The sequence below is a fragment of the Adiantum capillus-veneris genome, chromosome 14 (assembly GCF_014529385.1).
Source record: "Adiantum capillus-veneris isolate H3 chromosome 14, ASM1452938v2, whole genome shotgun sequence".
Taxonomy (NCBI): Eukaryota; Viridiplantae; Streptophyta; class Polypodiopsida; order Polypodiales; family Pteridaceae; genus Adiantum; species Adiantum capillus-veneris.
In genome coordinates, this window is record NC_140944.1 from 14,942,936 (window position 1) to 14,962,625 (window position 19,690).

Below are 19,690 nucleotides of genomic sequence, written 5' to 3' on the forward strand. Positions count from 1 at the left end.
AAAGTAGAATGACAAATTCTACTTGGTGTTTGAGAGACGTCCTCATCACAAACATGATTCTAAGCATGCATACTACTTAAATTTGTGCACAATAAATAGAGAACTAGTCTTATAAGACAAAAAATTGGTCATTTAAAAAGAAATTTGTACATTTGCTTACTCTAATGTAGCATTGTAAGCATTGACAAGGTTCATACTATCCTTAAGTTGTATTCCTTGCATCCATCTAGCATCTTGAAAAGGATAATTTTTGAACTTAATAAGATACCGTGGGATAATCTTACCATGTCGTAATACCTTGTCTTCATGCCGAAGGATAGCTTCGGGTTGTAGCACCTCTTCTTGGTCTTCGATTTCGGGAGGGTCTTCAATAATTGGTTCACTTGGTGGCTCTCCTTTGTAGGGATTAAGTAGGCTCACATGAAAAGCATTGTGTATGAGCCAATGGCTAGGAAACTTGAGGTTATAAGACAACTCATTGATTGGCTTCAAAATTTGAAAAGGACCATAGTATCTTTTTGCTAGTTTAGCATAATACTTTTGATGGCCTGTATGATTTTTGCCCCTTGTTTACCTCAATCGAGGCTTGGGAAACTTAAGTAAGACCCAATCATTTTTTTTGAACATTAAGAACCTTCTATGCTTGTCAGGAGCAGCTTTTTGCCTTTGTTGAGAGATGGATATAGCCTCCTTAATCTTTTGAAAAGATTCTTGTAGGTCATGGCTATACTCATCGGCAAAACGAAGATCTTCCCATGTACTTTAAGTAGCAAGGGATTTTTAGGTCTTCCCTCAATGATTTCAAAAGGTGCTTTTCCCGTAGAAGTATGTACAGTATTATTGTATGCATACTCTACAAGAGGTAAGTACTTTTCCCATTATGAGCATTGATCTACTTATGTAACATAAGTCTTTAGTAGATTGAGTATCGTAAGATTGGCTATCTCACTTTGGCCATCCGTTTGTGGGTGATAGGCAAAAGAGAAATTCAATGTTGTAACTAGATTTTCAAAGAGACCTTTCCAAAAATTATTGGTCATTCTAGGATCTCTATCTGACACTATATATGTTGGCAATCCATGGTGTTTGAAAATCTGTGATATGAAGAGAGTTACCATTTGGTGTGCCTTAATAGTCTTTTTGAAAGGAATAAAGTGTGCTTGGTTGCTAAACCTGTCGACTATTGTCCATATTCCCGTATTCCCATGGATAGACTTGGATAATCCAAAGATAAAAGCCATGGATATACTCTCCCATGGTGGATTTAAAATAGGCAATGCCTGGAGTAATCCAGGCTGCTTCCTCTATCATACTTAGTCTTTTGGCATACGACACATTTTGAAACATACTCTTGTATGTCCACTTTCATGGTAGGCCAATAGAGATACGTCTCTACTCCTCAGAGAGTAGGTTGAATGCCTCTATGCCCCACATAAGGAGGAGTATGGGATTCATACATGAATTTCTCACGAAGGGAGTGGGTAACACATAGCCTATTCCCATGGAGAAGATAACCATCCTGTAAGGTGAATGGTTCCTCTTTCTTCCCCAAAGTAAGGGCTGACGTTATGTCTCTAAAGTCAGGGTCAGTAGTATACTCATCTATCATAGAAGATAGATCATTGTGAGTTGCTATAGACACCGCATTAACTTTTGGTTGTCGTGAAAGTGCATCGGCCACTTGATTTTGCTTACCAACAATGTGAGCAATATGAAAATAAAATTGCAAAAGAAAATTTGCCCACCTCATTTGTTTCTCGGAAAGATTGGTTTGGGTCATGAAGTACTTGAGACTTTGATGGTCTGTTTGTAAAATAAATGGAGTCCCCAATAGATAGTGCTTCCATGTGTCTAGGGCATGTAGAAAAGCTAAAAGCTCTTTCTCATAAATTCCCAAGACTCGTTAATCCGTATTGAGCCTTTCACTCTCATATGCTATGGCATGCCCTTCTTGAAGCAAGACTACTCCAAGGAATCACCACAAGCATCACATTGGACCTCAAATGGCTTTGAGAGATCCGGAAGCATACGGACTGGTTGGGAGGTTAGCTTCTCTTTGAGCTTGTTAAAAGCATTTTGCTCCTTATCAATCCATGAGTATTTAACGTTCTTCTTTGTTAAGTCATGTAATGATCCTGTTATTTGAGAGAATTTTTCTATGAAGCGTCTATAGTATGCACACATATCAATAAAGCTTCTTAGCTCATGTAGATTCCTTGGATTAGGCCATGCTTTTATTACCTCTAACTTTGATGGATGCATACGGATACCATCTTGAGAGATAATATGACCTAAGTATTGAATCTCTTGAAGGAAAAAATCGCTTTTCTTTTGATTGAGAATTAGTTTGTCTTTCCTCAATGCTTGAAAAATCACTTGGAGATGTTGCTTGTGTTCCTCCAAGGACTTGGAGTAGATGATGATATCATCAAAGAACACTCCAGTGAATTTGCGGTAAGGTCTAAAGATATTCTTCATTAGACGATTGAACGTGGCTGGTGCATTAGTCAAGCCAAAAGGCATGACTAGATATTCATAAAGGCTAAACATTGTACGAAACACTGTCTTTAGGATATCTTCATCCACTATCCTTATTTGATGATAGACACTTTAACGGTCAATCCTACTGAAGTAGGTAGAGCCTTGTAGCTTAACAAACAGATCTTCTACCGAGGGACGAGAAATCTGTTTTTGATAATGATGGTTTAGTGCTCGATAGTCCTCACACATACAGTATGTACCATGTTTCTTTTGCACTAAAAGGACTGGAGAACAAAAGGGAGAGGAGCTAGGCCTCACCATCCCTTTTTCTACCAATTCTTGTACTTGCCTCATGATCTCCTCTTGTTGAGCTTGGAAACTCGATAAGGAGGCGTGCTAGGCGGTGAGCTTCCTGGTAGGAGCTCAATTTGATGGTCATCATCCCTTCATTTTGGAGGTAAGTCTATAGGGATATCATCAATGAACACATCTTGGAATCCTTTTAGAAAATTAGACAAGTCTTAACTCTTCTTGATTCCTACCATTTACATTTGATGAAACGTTCGGATCTTTTAGGGATCATTGACAAAAATCATGTACGCAAAAACTGAGCTTTTCATTGATTCATCAAAAGCAGGAGGATTCACAAGTGGTATAGTACGACCAGACTCACTAGCATCTTTACATGCTCTTTCCCCTATAGGTGAAGTAGATTCTCCTTTCAGGGAACTTCATGTTGGCAGCCATGCGGTTGAACCATGGTGCCCCTAAGATAGCATCCTCGTGTTGGAGAGGAGAGATAAAAAAGTCTTCTTTGTTGACATAGCTTTGGACATGAAGCCTCAACTTTTCAATCAAGGGAGTAACGGAGGCTTGTTGTCCCTTGAAAGCGGTGTCGGCCGTTATAGTATCTCCCATCTCGAAAGCTTGAATGCCCAACTTGGTGGCCAACTCCATTGATATGAAGTTGTGAGTAGAGCCAAGGTCAAACAAGATGAAGGCATCATGCTCTCTTCCCTTTCTCCAAGCATAGGAGAGAGGTGATCCTTTGCAATGAGCATCCTCTTTTGGAGCTTCAATAGTGGAAGCTCTAGGAGTCTCATTACGGGCATTTCTCTTGGGGCAAGAACGATAGCCATGTCCTTGCTCCCCACAAAACGTTTAAGGTCCTTGAGAAAACCTTCAAGCTCTTTAGGAGAGAGTTTGTTTTTACCTTTGTAAACTTCCTTCTCCTTGGATCAATTGTTGTTTTTTCTTGTTGTTGGAATTGCCTTGGGAAGAATTTTGGGCATTGGTTTTCCCCTTTGCATCACTCTTGTCTTTGTTTTCCATGGGCTTGACATTCCATCTAGTCCCTTGTTGGAAATTGATGCATGAAGCAACCATGGTGTGGTGGATTACTTCGGTGATAGAACCATGCCGTTGAGACTTGACGTACACGGCCATCTCTTCAGGTAATCCTACACAGAAGTGCTGCTTTTTCTCGGCAAAGTCTATCTTTTGAAAGACAGTAGCCTTGAGATATAAATCCCAAAACTTGTCCACATATTTGTGAATAGACTCATGGAAGAGAAGCTTCAAACTTCGCCATTCAATAAGCACTTTGCCCTTTGCATCGCTTGCAAGGAATTGATTCATGATGGAAACTCGTAGAGTTTTCCATGTCTTTGGCCAAGGCTTCGCCGTTGCCACGAAAGCTAGCCCACCATTGACACGCTAATTTTTGGAAGTACATAGCACATGGCATAGCTAGGAGGACTCCGTGAAGCCCTAGTCTCCAAAGGCCGCATCAAATTGTTGGATGAAGGCCAATACTTTGTCGGTAGCACCAAAGGTGCCATTATAGGTGAGAAAAGAGATACTCTTTCCTCCCTCTTTGAGCTTCTTGAGATTTTGTGACCTTTCCCATGCAAGGTAAGATTTGCGATTTCCTCCCCTCTTGTATTCTCTAGGAGAATATCCATAGCTTCCGTCGGAAGAGGAGGAAGGTGAAGAAGAAGGAGAAGAGGGTGACCTCTTTCTTGCCCTTTTCTTCCTTTGTTTCCTCTCTTCCCTTTCGGAGTGACGAGGGGAAGGACTGTGGATTGACCGTTTCCTCTTGGGAGGAGTTGGCGACCGTCTAGGCCGCCGTCTTCGTGGAGCCACATCTTCAGAGGAACTTAGGGATTCATTACTTTTTCGTCCTTTGGATTCCTCGTCTCGTATGGGAGAGACTCTTCTTTTGGGGGTCTCATCAAGAGGCCTCCTAAGCTCTCTCTCCTCTTGGAGAGGAAGGGAAATCCCATAAGCGCAAAGTTGTTGAGTAACTTTGGCTTGCAAAGCACGGTTGCCCATAGCTTGTTGCAACCTAGTAACCAGATAATTGACAAACATAGGGGCATCATCATTAGCACCTTCATGTGCAAAATCAAAGTTATCAATGTTCATTCTACTTTCTTGGTTATTGTCAGCTATGTTAACAGAATTTGTGAGTTTACCTAGTGTATTCTTTGGCAGTTCAAAACCTTAGTTGCTACTCCTCTTAGCCTTTGAAAATCAACACTTAAGCATCTACACCCACGGCTCAAATTGGTTAATTATAGAGAGTAGTGGAGTGGGTCTAATATTACAGAATTGCCGAGGGATAGCTCCTTTCAGAGTTCTTATGGCTCAATAATGGTAAAGCCGTAGGCAATTCTAAAAAGACCCCATTATTAAGACCAAAGCTCTCGAGGTGTGCACCATATCCCACATATTTGCCTCAACAAAACCAATAATAGATCCCAGTCCCACTTACCTAATATAATAAAAAAAATCAACCATTAATAGGCTACTTAAGGACCTCTCTTCTTAAGCAAGAAAAGAGAAACCAAATGCTCTGATACCAATGTGATGTAAATGGCCTATGAACTTTGAGAATAGCGGAATTAGGAGAATCAAAGAGAGCATTTTTGTGAGACTATTTTGAGAATATAGAGGGTGAACTTAATTGACGGTAGCAACATAATCATAGAACTTAATTAACTTGGCATGAACAATACTTTTGCAAGAGAGAGAATTTATAGAACTTGACAACAGTTGAGGATCGGATTTATGTGGAGCCTGTCCCCCCTCTAATAGGCTTTTGTATTATAGATTCTCCCATTAAGAAAGACTTGGTACAATACAATCTTTGTGTTCCTTGTGACCTAGGTGATGCAATGAAGATGGAAAGCCTCATGCATCATGAGCATAACATAGACTTTGAAAAAAGCATTAACTATCCCAAGCCTCAGTCTGAAGGCCTCACACACCTTCAAAGGTGGAGAGAGCTAGCGGGGAATGAGGGTAGGGAAGAGGAAGAAGAAACTTTCATAGGGTAAAGAAATAGTTCCTCATTTATCATCACTCTTCTTGCTAGCATACACAATAGCATAGTAATGAAGATGGAGAAGATGGAAAACTTAATCATTGAAGCATGGCTCTTGGTTGGATTTGCATTCCATAGCCAAGAGTGTTGGTGTAGGCTCTCAACTTCTTAACAAGCTTGGAGAAGGAGATGGAGTTCTTGTACTTCACCAAGTAAAGAAATGAGAGCTAACGAGAGAGAGAGAGTGTGAGGGAGTATGTCCCCCAAGCACACCCCTTGCTTGCTTTGGTCGACCCCCCCTTGTAGGTCATGCTTGAAGCTCATGGGACCCCTCCAGGCCTAGCCAACCACATGCAAGAGGCATATCAAGCAACAAGGGTAGATTTTGGACAAGTGTCTTTCTTTCCCCTTTGAGGGAGAGAGGCTTGATAATTGCTTAGATAATTATTTAATTAATCTAAATGCTCATTGGACTACTTTAAGGCCTATCCAATAGGATTCATGCACACCTTGAGGGCAACATGGGTAGGGGCTTGACATGTGTCCTTGCTATCTGTTGAGGCTTGGGCTTACCTTGTGTGTGTGTGTGTGTGTGTTCTCTCTCATTCCCCTAGCTTTAGGGCTCTCCCCCTTCTTTGTAGGGATTTTGTTGACTTTTGGAACACAAGCACCTTAGTTAGCAAGCATGACAAAGCACCTCAAGCTTGGGTAGTGTTCCCACAAGCACCTCAAGATCCTTAGTTAGCAAGCATAACAAGCACCTCAAGCATCTTAGTCAGCAAGCACTCCAAGCACCTAAAGCATCTTAGTCAGCAAGCACGACAAACACCTCAAGCTTGGGCTAGGTTCCCACCAGAAGCTCAACCCTAGCTTACCTAAGGTCAAAGGAATTTTAACACTAACCTTTGGAGGTCTTTAATGAAGCTAACCCTAAGGTCTTTTAAGCTCCATTAGCTAGCCTTGCTCTTTGACAGATCATCTCTCATTTGGACCCCTTTATCATTTCATGTTGAGATAGACCCATAAGCACATGTCTATATTCTAACCCTTGTTCTCGTCTATTCTCCCACATTAAATGATCAGTTTAATATGAGAAAATCATTTGGGTTTGTTGGATATCAGATTTTATGACATGCAGATTATGTACAAAAATCTGAGCATAAACCAAATATGAAATGACTCAGAACCAATATCAAGACAACTTGCTATTGAACACCTAATCCCATCTATACATGTCCTATGGCAAGGTTGCGATAAGGAGAGCTCAAGTGTTCTAATCCGCCTCACTCTAAGTAACTCACCCTCAATACTTAGCTTCAAAAAACCTCACCATGACCCTCACAAAAAGGTATACAGGCTCAATACTTCAGAGTTATTTCCATAAAATGTTAAATATGGTACTACACACCAAACTTCATAGAGATAAACTGAGATATGCTAATGTAGTAGACATTGCCCTCAAACATAAGCCAAATAGAGCAGAGAGTTCAAAGGATTAGTCCCCTTTCCACGACTCTTGCATCATGCTCCCTCCTTCCCTTCCATGACACTCTCCTCCAACAACCCTACCTACAATCTCTCTCCGTCCCCCCCCCCCAATGTGTGTGTGTGTGTCTGTGTGTGTGTGAGAGAGAGAGAGAGAGAGAGAGAGAGAGAGAGAGAGAATGACTTTATGGAGCCGACTTTGGATCCTTTTCACGACAACAAGATTTGAGAAGGAAAATTCCACATAAATTTCAAATTTTCAATGGAATTATCTTTAAATTGGAGCCAACATCAAATCCTTCTTGCAAAATTTTGAGGCGACATATTGAACCTACCTTTTTGAAGCTGTGATGTGGATGCTATGAAGATAAAGAGAGGAAATAAGTGGGGGACTCTTCAGGTCAAAGAGAGAGCATTTCAACAAGATTACATCAACTTACCATTTCTTAACTATCGTAGCCCAAAAGCAAAATAGTCGCTACATTTGGGGCTTATCTCTTGCCTAACACTAGCTTCAATCGAAAATGCCACCTCAGCTTTTAGATGCCATCGAGGACTCAGGAGGCGTATATTCAAAAGTCACGTCTAGGATTATGTAGCACCTTTTTTATAACCTTTCTCAAGCTCGGAGCATTGCCTTTATGCTCCCCTTCTCGCCTGCCTGCTTTTGCTCGTTACACCCGCAGGTGCAGCAAAGATCGGGGCCTCTCCTACACGACACGCTGCCGAGTCATGGTGGCTTATTCCCCCAGCTCGTGAGAGGTAGACAGAGCAAAAGCAGCAGCAGAAGCAGAGCGGGCAGCTCGAGAGGAGGAAGATCGCTATCCTCATCATCGCCATCTTCAGTAGCTCGTGCCATGGCCTCCAATGCGGCATGCAATGGTACACAATGTGATAGCTTTGATCCCCGCTCTTTCCTAGCAGGCATCATGCCGAAGAAAGAAATTGGTGCAGAGAGATTCCTGGCTTCCCATCCTGACTATGACGGAAGAGGCATTATCATCGCCATTTTTGGTATCAACTGTTCCCTCACCTTCATTTTGAGTTGCTGTCTTCCCAGCTCAATGCTAACTCATAGCTTGAAAAACGACAGCTTTTGTGCTAAGAAGTTCCATTATGCTAAGTTAGCAGCGTGCTTACCAAGCCAGATAGCTACTACGGCCATGGAGCAATTTTCTGAGTATCATAGCAATGGCAGAGAATAAACACTTCAGCATGGGGAGGGTATTTTCGAATGGTAGCCACCAGCAGCAGGCAGAAGTCAGAACCTTGCCATAACTTGCCTGTAAAACATATTCTGAGACCTTGTAGGAAGAAAGGGTTAAGCGTTATTCGGAAACCTTGGATTAAGCACATTCTGCAATGTTAGCTTTTCTAACTGGTAAAACTTTAAAAGTCTGTGCAGAAAATCTCATCCTTAAACCACGTTTTCAAAAATTGCAGTGCAAGTTAATCACCACATTCTGCAGTGCTATAGTACCTGGAAAGTTCTAGGACTAAAAAGCTCATGGAAAAATAAACTTTCATTAGAGGAGCATAGAATCCACATTGCCCTTAAGTGGGTGGACCATTCTTATGAAGCATCTTTTTTCTATGTTCATAATCCTTTTGTGCCTATGTGCTTGGCGTCAGGTTGGCCTTCTCCTTGTGGTTTGCTGCACTATTTATGCAGCCCACTCGTAGGTCAACGTTGCCACTTGTTGCTTTGTAGTCTTGCTTTCCTTGGTTGCACTCTTGCCATTTTGTCTGTTTTTCCCTTTATCCCTTGGGGGTGTGGTGGTGGCTCTCTGCCAGGTGTTTTGCAGCATTCCCCTCTTGCGATATTTTGTCATTTCTCTCAAGATCCTCGTCTGGGGGCCTCTTGCTGCCACCTTGAGCAAGTGGACTGAGTTGCAACTTACTATGAGTTTCTCTTGGATGCGTTTGCACTCTTGCTTGGTTTGCCTGTTCTTTTGCAGTTCTCCAGGTGTATTTCTGACGATTTATTCTCATTCATCCTTGTCTTTTATTGCCCATAGAGTTCCTCTTGATAGTGTCTTTGTGATGCCTCCGTGGTAATTTCAATGGCAGTACTGTTCAGCTGGTTTGAGGTGCACCTTTTTCAGAAGTTGCTGGGAATTATCTTCATCTCTGTCTATTTAGGACACCAGGGTACTCTTTCGGAGAGGTTTTACCTTGGCATTTTCAGTCATTGGCTATGAGCTGTTTGTATCCAGTTTTTGCAGTTTATTTGTCATTTGGGCTTCGTGCATTTCTCATGTAGTCCTCTTTCTACTGCCATGGGGACATGCTCGTCTTGCACATCTCTGGTTACTTTGGAATAGAAACACATTTCTGTTTTTCAAAGGGAGAAATGAAATGAAATGTACTATCTACATATGCAAAAGGCCAAACTGACCCATGAGACAAAAATAAACAAGCATTGTAAGCATGATACAGCTGCTTGGAACAAAAGTATATCAGAACCTAGAAAAGGTGCAATAGAAGCATCGAGGTTGACAATAAGAGCACAGCTATATTGGAAGGGGTTGATAAGGCTGTGGACATGCAAGAAGGTAACACTTTAGAGTGCAATACAAGGGTACAATGCTTTTCTTTTTTTGGGGGGGGGGGGGGGGGGAGAGAGGAGAAGGATCATCCCATGAACTATCTCATGGTCTCTGCTTCAAAGTATCTATCTTGTCACAAGATGACGCCTAGAGGGGGTTAGAGTCACTTACACCAAAGCATGGACATCTGGCTGACAGGACAGATTTCTAAACATGTGGACAACTCCTTAAAAATGCGGAAGTGCTGACGTGGCAAGGTTGTACGGACAGCTCCACAAAATGCGGGCCAGTGGTGACTTGGCATGTACAGATTGTCGCAAAATGTGGAACCTGTTTTTGGCGCCAGATTTTGGCCAGGCAGCTTTTGGGTGGCAGAGCTTGTCATAGCAGTGCTTTTCAAGGCCAAGGGCCTTTAAATATGCAAAGGGGAGTCTCCTTCTGGATTCCAGTCGGTAGGAAGCAGAAGAGCACCCGACACTTGTAACCTGTTGCAGCAATATAAAAGAGATATTGAAAGGGGCGCCAAGGTTTTGGGGTCAGTGGCACCCGACCCTTGTAACCTGCAACAATATAAAAGAAATATTGAAAGGGGCGCCAAGGTTTTGGGGTCAGTACACTCTGAGAGTGGAACTCCACAACTCCGTGTCCCTTGCATGGATTCTCTCTCTCTCTCTCTCTCTCTCTCTCTCTCTCTCTCTCTCTCTCTCTCTCACGGTAACGGGCACCACGTGCCAACGGAAAAGAACAGACTGAGCAACTTAAGCACTTCAAATAACATTGAACTGAAAGAGATGCACGACACACGAGACGTGGAGCGGCGGAGTTCCACCCCGAGAGAGCACTGGCCTCAAACCTTGGCGCCCCTTTCGGTATTTCTTTAAATCACTTGAACTCGGTACAATGGTGGTACTCACGTTGCACCTTCATCGAGAGGAGTGCCAGAGAATGAGCCCTCTGCACATATTTAAAGGCCCTTGGCCTTGAAAAGCAGCTACGTGAAAAACATTAACTCTAAAAGCATCTGGCCCAAAAGCTAAAAGGGATGCCAATGCAAATTACGGAAATCCGTACAGTTGCCACGTCAGCACTTGCAACGTAAAACACGGAAATCCGTACATGTTGCCACATGGCACTGTCAATGCAAATCGCGGGTGTCCATATAGCTGCCACGTCATCATCTTCTATGCAAGAATTTGAGTGTGTGCACCGGCTTTACTTCTAGTGACTTGGGCCCCCATCGGACGGGGTCCCATAAGTTGGTAAAACTTAAATGACTTTGCCCCACTCGTCGAGAATCTGTAAGCTGGTGAGAACTTTTGCGAGTTTTGATTCTTCTAGGGTTTAGGCCCTCGGCGGGGATCTACAGATTGGCTCCGTTCTTCAATGGCTTGACACGCCAGCAGTATGTGACTCTCTTTCTCTCTCTCTCTTTTTCTCAGTTTAGTTGTTCTGAAGTGCTAAAAGTGTATTCAAGCTTATACTTCAGTTGGCACGTGGGAGTGGCTAGTAAGACCGGGGTCGGGACACGAAGATTCTTCAAGTAAGTCCAAGGTCGGGACACGAAGATTCTTTAGTGAACTTTCCAGTAAACTTTGGAAGCGCCACCTTGCTTTGTCTCCTCTTTGGTAGGACCGGTATGCTTTCAGAAAAGCACACGCTTGAAGTTGTGATACCACTGTCATGATAACGGGTACTGTCACAAAATAGGGAAGCGTTCGTATTTATATTAGTGCACACTTAAATGAAATTCAGATTGCACATTTAATCCATACTGAAGAGACAGACAACACATTGGGGACCAGAAGATGGGCTGGTCCAATGGGGAATCTTTCATTACAAGCACATAAACTGGAAACCCTCCCGTTTTTGATAGTTCTGTTGAGAGGAAGAAATCAACAACACGAGAGAGAGAGAGAGAGAGAGAGAGAGAGAGAGAGAGAGAGAGAGAGAGAGAGAGAGAGAGAAGGATGAGGTCTATGTGTGTGAGAGAGAAAGGTCTCATCACCCTCCTGTTCCTTCTCTGTGTACTTCTGCAGAACAATTTTCAGCTTGCTCTCTCTCTTCTCTCACTTAGTCTGAAAATCGTAAACATTTTTATATGCTATGAGGGGTGGCGATTTACCTTCAATAGGCAAGGGGGAGTGTTGGCAATCAATTTTGCCAAGTGTGTGCGCATGTAAATCCTTCCATATTGCTCACGATTTACTTGTAAAATAACCCTTGCTGGCTTTGGGAAAGTGTCCACGTTTTTGAGTTTTGGGCCTTAATTAAACTTTGGCCCTTTCACATTAAGTGGCCAAAACTGAAACTGGCCTGTTCAATCCAAAAAGGGCGGTAGACTTTACTTTAAACCTTGATTTAGCTTTCACCCATTTAATTTGTCGTCCACTTTACCTGTACTTTCAAGACACAACAAAGGGGAGAGGGATACAGGCTGCTAGATTGCACCTGTATGAGTAGACCGACACCAGATTGGCCCCTAACTTAGGCGCCCCTTTCGGTATTTCTTTATTGTTCAAAAGAGGGAATAAACGCTGTGGATCCCTACAAGCTGCCCCGCACACACTTGGCTGAATTTCAACTGTTTCGGCCCGATTTCGGCAGCATAACTGTACTAGGACCCTTCACAGTCAGCATTCCCACGCATTTACTGACTTTTCCGACGCATACGGGCACTTTGCAAAACTTGGCGAGAATTTGCAGCACGGTGAATTCTCTGTTTTCAGCCCCGAAAATGCGCCAGATCACCTGTACAGCGGTCCCCTCGCGTCCCCGAACCTCCTGGGGGTATTAGGGTCCGTTTAGGGCCAAAACCCTAAACCTGCAAAAATACACAGCAGGCTGTAATTTTCTGTTTCGGGCTCCATTTCGCGTGCCGGTCGCATCCGTAGCAAGTCCTCGAGCTCCTGCACTTGTAGGGCTACTTGCCCTTTGAATCGGACGAGATTTCGGGCGTGAAACCTCTCCGAATCACCTGTACCTGCGGGGGATTAGCCGCTAGCTAATCCAGTACCTGTGCAAGAGGCTCTTGCCTCGGTAATCGCGCATGAACCCACACAACTGTACATTGGTCAAATGAAAAGCCCACTAGTGGGGCATAACATACTGCCAAAGGGGAGAGAGAGGGCAGTGCGTAGCGTGCAGGGCATCACTCCTGGCACCGCACTGTGCATAAGAGGGAAAGCAAGCACTCCATAGCTCTTAACCTGTGACAAATTCTGAAAATCAGCCTCTCCCAGCTTAAAAATCAGCGCCCAATTTTCTGCATGAGGAAAGTGCACAGAATTGTGCCACTTGGTGCATTTACAAGCATTTTCCCGTTTCGGGGTTGCCGCCTAAAAATCTCCCAACCGGTTGCCCAGTTGACTTCACGGCAGAGTAAGAAAATGTTCCCCTTGTCATTCCGGAGGTAATGACGCAAACACATTTTCAGGTCCCAAAATAGCAGCTCCCTAAATTTTAGGAGATGCTGCCATTGTATCTTTCTAGGTCATCCGACCCTCTTTGTACACTGTGGCCACACCCAGAACTGAAATGTAGCCTCTGTAACAAAGGATTCCAGTATGGCTTGTCAATGACCCCACTTTGGCTAACCATAGTCTTTGTCCAACCTTAGTGCTCTCTTGCCCTGAGGCCTGGACTCTCTCTGGATAGTTCCACACTAGCTATGCAATGCACGGCAGTTAGATTTCCCGAGGGGTGTTTCCAAAAAGTGAAAGTAAATAGATAATAAGAAAGAAATCAACAAAAAGGATAGATAGTAGTCACACGCGGGTGACAAAAACCTTTTTAAAACTCCCAATTTTAAAAGGTTTTTGACCCCCCCTTGCAAAAACATACATTAGAATCACATTTTCATGCATTTAACTTCATAGACTTCCTCGAGAACTTTACCTGGTAATTTCTTGCATAAAATAACGAGAACATGAACATTTAAAAATACTTAATATATTATTCGGGTGTCCCCGGAACTTAACATATTAATCTATTTCTGACCGAGAATGCACTCGGTTTTCTTAGAAACCCATCTTCATTTATGTGCTTGGTAATTCTCGCGCGCTCTGTTGTGCGTTGGGCTATTCTGCAGTACCCGGACGATGGGAAAATTCATAACGGTCATAAGCTCTGTACCTCTTGTCCCGTAACTATGAATGCATTAATTCATATGTGCACATTAAGTCTTAAAATCATAAAAATCATTATTTCTTTTTATTATTAGAAAATAGCAGTTTTGCTATAGACTAAGTAATTACATCTCTCTGGCTTCTATACAGTTGTCCTCTACTGTAAGGCTTTTAGATAGTTATTAAGGATGTCCGGGAAAGATTGTAGATCTTTTTCAATCATCCATTGAGCATCAAGAGGAGAGTAATTCCTAAACTTAACTAAAAACTTACGATAAGTTTTTCCAAACTTCAGTTGACGCTCCTGATGATGAATGATTTGTTCTAGAAGAAGAATTTCTTCAGTTTCATCTATTTTAGGGGGGTCTTCTTTGTACTTAGTTCGGCAGGAGGTTCGCCAACGAAAGGTCGAAAAAGACTCAAGTGAAAAGCATTATGTATTTTTCAATACTCGGGAAGATCCAATCTAAATCTACGTCATTTATTTGGTCTGTAATCTTAAACGGGCCGTAATATCTGTTGGAAAGTTTTACAACTTTCCCTCTCTGATTGGCTTGTTTCTTAAGTCTGGCTTTATCAAACTTGAGAAGAACAAATTGTTCTTCAACAAGCTTCTGATGATGTTTTTCTGCTGCTTTCTTATGTCTCTCTTGAGATCGAAGGATGACGCGCTTCACCTGAGTGTAAGCAGTCTCTAAATCTAGAACAAATTCATGAGCTGCAAATATCTTATCCTTGGTTAGAAGGATTGGAGGGAGATGTGGTTCGCCATAAATAACCTCGAATGGAGCTTTTCCTGTAGATGAATATACAGTGTTATTATAGGCAAATTCTGCGAGAGGTTGATACTTCTCCCATTCTCGTTGGTTATCGGAGACATAGCACTTTAGAATGTGTAAGACCGTGGAATTTGCGATTTCGCCTTGTCTATCCGTTTGAGGATGATAAGCTGAAGAGAAGTTCAGCTTAGTTCCTAGGTCTGCAAAAAGGGCTTGCCAAAAATTACTGGTCATTCGTGGGTCCCGATCATTGATAATCGTTTTTGGCATACCATGATGTTTAAAATCTGGGCCAAAAGAATCTTGGCCATGTGATCAGCTTTGAGGTCTTCCTTACTGGAATGAAATGTGCTTGCTTACTGAATCTATTGATAATAGTCCAAATTGCATCATTTCCATTCGGGGTTCTTGGTAAATCCTTTATAAAATCCACGCAATACTTTCCGAGGGTTTCTGTGGTACGGGAAGGGGCTGAAGTAAGCCAGGGGTCTTATGGCGATCGTACTTAGCTTCTTGGCATGGTACACATTCTCTGACATATTTGTCTATGTCAGTACGTAATGTTGGCCAATAAAAATATCTCTCTAGGGCGCGTGTCGTAGAGATTATGCCTCTGTGGCCTGCGTAAGGAGAAGCATGTGCTTCATTCATTACCTTTGTTCTTAGTGGACGTGCCGCACAAAGAGCCCGATGGAAGTAAACGTAACCATCCTTGATAGAGTAGGGGAAAAGTTCGGTGCCAGCTTGTAGCTGTTGCCAGATTTCACCAAAATCAGAGTCGTCAGGATACATCTCGGGAAGAGATTCCAACTCTTGATGATGTATATTTATTATGGCATTTACTTGGGGCCTTCGGGAGAGCGCATCTGCCACCACATTTTTACTTCCAGAAGTGTGTAAGATTTGGAAGTGAAACATGGAGAGAAAATTGGTCCACCTCATCTGTTTCTCAGACAACTTGCGTTGAGAGAGAGAGAGTATCAAAGGCTTTGATGGTATCTCTTAATCGTAAAATCTGCTCCCAAAAGATAGTGTTTCCAAACTGAGAGAGCGTGGATAACTGCCATGAGTTCCTTCTCATAGATGGAAGCATGAAGTTTTGCATCCCGAAGTCGTCTACTTTCATAAGTTATTGCGTGGCCTTCTTGGTTTAAAACTGAGCCAATGCAATCACCTGAAGCATCACAATGCACTTCAAATGGTTTCCGAAGATCAATACGACGAGGATGGGTCCATGGGAGAGTAGGTACTTGAGCTTGTCAAAAGCTTCCTTTTGCTTAAACCCCCATACAAAAGATATCTTTTTCTTCGTGAGATCATGGATAGGTGCAGCTCCTGAGCGAAATGGCGAATAAAACATCTGTAGTAGGAACAAAGGCCAAGGAAACTTCGGACGTCATGAACTGAAGCAGGTTGTGGCCAATCTGAGATAGCTTGAACCTTTACTGGGTCCATGCATACTTGATTATGGGAGACAATGTGTCTCAAATAGTGAATCTCTGTCAGGAAAAATTCACTCTTCTTAGCATTAATTTGAAGTTTATGCTGCTGCAATTCTTGAAACACAGTCTATAGGTGTCGTTTATGTTCTTCCTCTGTGTGAGAGAAGACTAGGATGCCATCAAAGAAGATTCCTGTGAACTGTCGATGAGGACGAAAAATTCGGTCCATCGTTCAATTGAAAGTTGCTGGAGCGTTAGTGAGGCCAAAAGGCATCACCATAAACTCGTATAATCCGAAAGTTGTTCAGAATGCAGTCTTATGTATGTCTTCAGGAGCAATACGAATTTGGTGGTAGCCGCTTTTGAGGTCTATGCGGCTGAAAATTCGTGCCCCTCGTAGTTTGTCTAAGATATCATCGATTTGGGGAATCGGAAATCTGTTCTTAATCGTAATCTTGTTGAGAGAACGATAATCAATGCACATTCGAAAAGTGCCGTCTTTCTTCTGAACAAGCAAGACTGGTGAACAGTAGGGAGAAGTGCTAGTTCAAACAAGACCCTTCTCTAGGAGTTCATTTACTTGTTTAAGGATTTCTTCTTGCTGTAGGAGACTAACTCGGTAAGGTGGCTTTTGGGGGTGAACTGCCCGGGATTAGATCAATACGGTGATCTTTCAGTCTTTCAGGGGGTAATTCATCTGGAAGAGTGTCAGTAAAACAATCCTTATATTGATTAAGAAAAGTTAGCCGATCGTTATCTAAATTCGACAAGACATTTTCAGCACTCACCTCTCTATTTTTAACAAAAATCAAGTAAGCAGAAAGACACTTCTTTATTTCTCTTTTAACAGTGATGTGACTGACCATAGGAATAGTCCAATCACTAGCACTTGCATCTACATCATTGTGCTGCCCTTTGAGAGTAAAGGACAATTTCTTATTTACATAATCTGGGAGAGGATGGATCTTGTAATGCCAAGGCATGCCCATAATAACATCGCAACCTTGTATTGGTGCAGCTAGGCAGGACTCTCGATCAGAGTACTTCCCAATCTTTAGATTCAAATGCCCTTGCATTGGAGTGGAATTCGTAGTCAAGGCTTCAAAGGCTGATCCTGAACTGATTGGAGTTCCCAATCTCTTGGGAGTAAGTCCAAGAAATTTTGAGGTATCTAAGAAGATGAGGTTGTCGGTAGAGCCTGGATCAAATAAGATTAATACTCTTTGCCCATTTAAGCTTCCCCACCCTTTGAGTAGCTGTCTTTTTCCTTTCTCCTCCCTGGTGTTGGCTTGTACGTCAGGTACTAAATTCGATGCAGGAGGAGGAGAATCTTTCTTAAGTCGTGGACAATGTGGTTTCATGTTGCCTTTCTCGCCACAATAGAAACATTTGCCCTCTTCCATGCACGACTTCAATTGAGAGGGAGTGAGTAATTTGCTTTTCTTTGCTCTCTCTGGCTTCTTTTCTGGGCCTTTGGGCTGATCCGAAGTCCGCTTATCTGTATCAGTAGTGAGTGCCTTCTGCTTTGCATTAAAGGTACTAAACTAGTGCTTTCGAGGAGTTCCTTTCGAATGCAAGTTTCTGACTATAAGGGCGGACTGCATCATATTTTGAAGAGTGTTTCTAAGATAGAGTTTCATACTTTTTTAAAGTCCCGGTTGAAGTCCTGCTTCAAACTTGCGCATCTTCTCTTCATCAAAATTTTTATAAAGGGGGTGACCTTAAGGAGGACCGCCCAAAATTTGTCGTCGTAATCTGACACAACTTCATGCTCTCTTTGGGAGAGCCAATCCCATTCTTTCTTCACATCATCAGCAAAGTCAGGAGGAAGGAACCGAGCATAAAACTCCTTTTTGAACTCCTCCCAATCTTTGGGTTTGCGTTTCTCCAGGATTATGGTAAGCCACTAGAGTTGCTAGCCGTATCTTTTAGATACATGCTAACAGGGCGGAGTTTAGAGCGTTCTGAGAAATTACCTTCTGCAAAGGCCACCTCGAATTGTCAAATAAAAGCGAAAGCCTTCGTATCGATCCTCTTTTCATTATAGCATTCGAATTCAACATCTTTATCTATAGCTTTGAACGCCTTCTTCTTTTCCTTGTGGTGTCGGGACTGCTTCTTGGTGATGGCTTTGGAATTCTTGTCCACCGGAATTCTGTGTTGTCTCTTTTTATGATCCTTATCTCGCTTTTTTGCTTTTGGTGGTTGATCTACGGCCTCGTCCGGGGGTAACTCAAGTTCCTTATCAGGAATAATATTCTCCAAGTTCTTCATGAAAGAGTAATTTGCCGAGTAAGTCGGCGAAGGGATTTCTTCTTCTTCTTCTTCATGCTGTCGGGAGGTTCCTACTGCAAGGTCTCTCTGAGTTTGGAAAAGCAAGTTTCTGAGGTGGCTCTTCCACCATCTTTGCTTTCCCTTTTTCAAGGGTCATCACTTTCTGCACTTCTGGCTGAGCAAGAGCAGCTCGCAGCATAGTCACAAGGGACGGATTCCGGGACGGGGAACGGGGGACGCGGGACGGGGCTCAAATGGATTTTTAGTGTAAAAAAGAGGGCGGGACGGCAATTGGGGACGGGAAGCCCCGAAAAAGGAGTCCCTTGTTACTATGGCTCGCAGTTCTGCCATTTGCTACCTGAGCCGCTCAAGCTCTTCTGCTTGTCCTGCCATGACGGGTAATAACTTTGTTGTTACGTGCAAAAAGTTCTATTTAGAATGCTTGTTAGGTGAAGTAAACTCTCAGACTTACAATGTTGTGATCTTTCAATGCAAGAGGTTATCTTGAAACATCAAGACTTTTGTAAGTCTTTTGGTTTCAAGTGCCAGCCTAAATTACCTTTTTTATATATTGTTTGGAAGTTCCACAAGAACCCTATAAAGCCTAGATTTATAGCTGCTTCTTGCAACACCTCTTTGACGAGGTTTCCAAATGGCTTAGTTATTGTTTCAAAGCCATTTTACCTAGCGTAAATGAATTGTGGAAAAATATGCTAAAGGAAGCAGACGTACCTACCGATTCAAGTTGGATTTTAAATGATTCAGTAGGTGTGATTCCTGTTTTAAAGTTTATCAACTCTTCAAGAAGCCTTGAGGAGAAATCTTCTCCTTTGTCTCCAAAATTTTGACTTTACAACGCTATACACGAAGCTAAATTTGGAGGACCTTAAATTTAGAGTCAAGTCTCTTATTTCAAAAGTTTTTGCGTACAAGCTTGAGAAGGATAGGTACAAGGCATTGCTAGTAGAAAAGTCAGCCTTGAACTTTGACTTCTTATGGCTGAAAAATAAGAATGTAGATGTAGACAAAGGAAGAAAGAGATTCACAGGATTGTAGATGACATTGACATCATATCTTGGTTAGATTTTCTTTTAGACAATTTATATATAACCATCGGGATCCCTATGGGCACCAATTGTGCTGTTTTTCTTGCTATTTTCTATCTTTTTACTTATGAGTTTAATTTTATGGAGCCTCTTGTCCTTGCTAACACTTGCCCAATATTTTT

The 19,690-nt window shown here is 42.4% G+C and overlaps 1 protein-coding gene across 2 annotated transcripts in view; it reads left to right on the forward strand.

Moving 5' to 3' along the window:
* The first annotated feature begins 7,902 nt into the window (after nucleotides 1-7,902).
* TPP2 (tripeptidyl peptidase ii) overlaps nucleotides 7,903-19,690 on the forward strand; it is a 182,669-nt gene continuing 170,881 nt past the window's right edge. Inside the window, exon 1 of one of the 2 annotated variants that reach the window (XR_015190167.1) lies at nucleotides 7,903-8,308. Coding sequence is in view for 1 of the 2 variants with exons in the window: in XM_086528335.1 (XP_086384461.1) it covers nucleotides 7,936-8,308 (373 nt within the window). In the remaining variant the exon portion in view is untranslated. The remainder of the gene's footprint in view (nucleotides 8,309-19,690) is intronic. The other variant, XM_086528335.1, reaches the window with a different exon arrangement.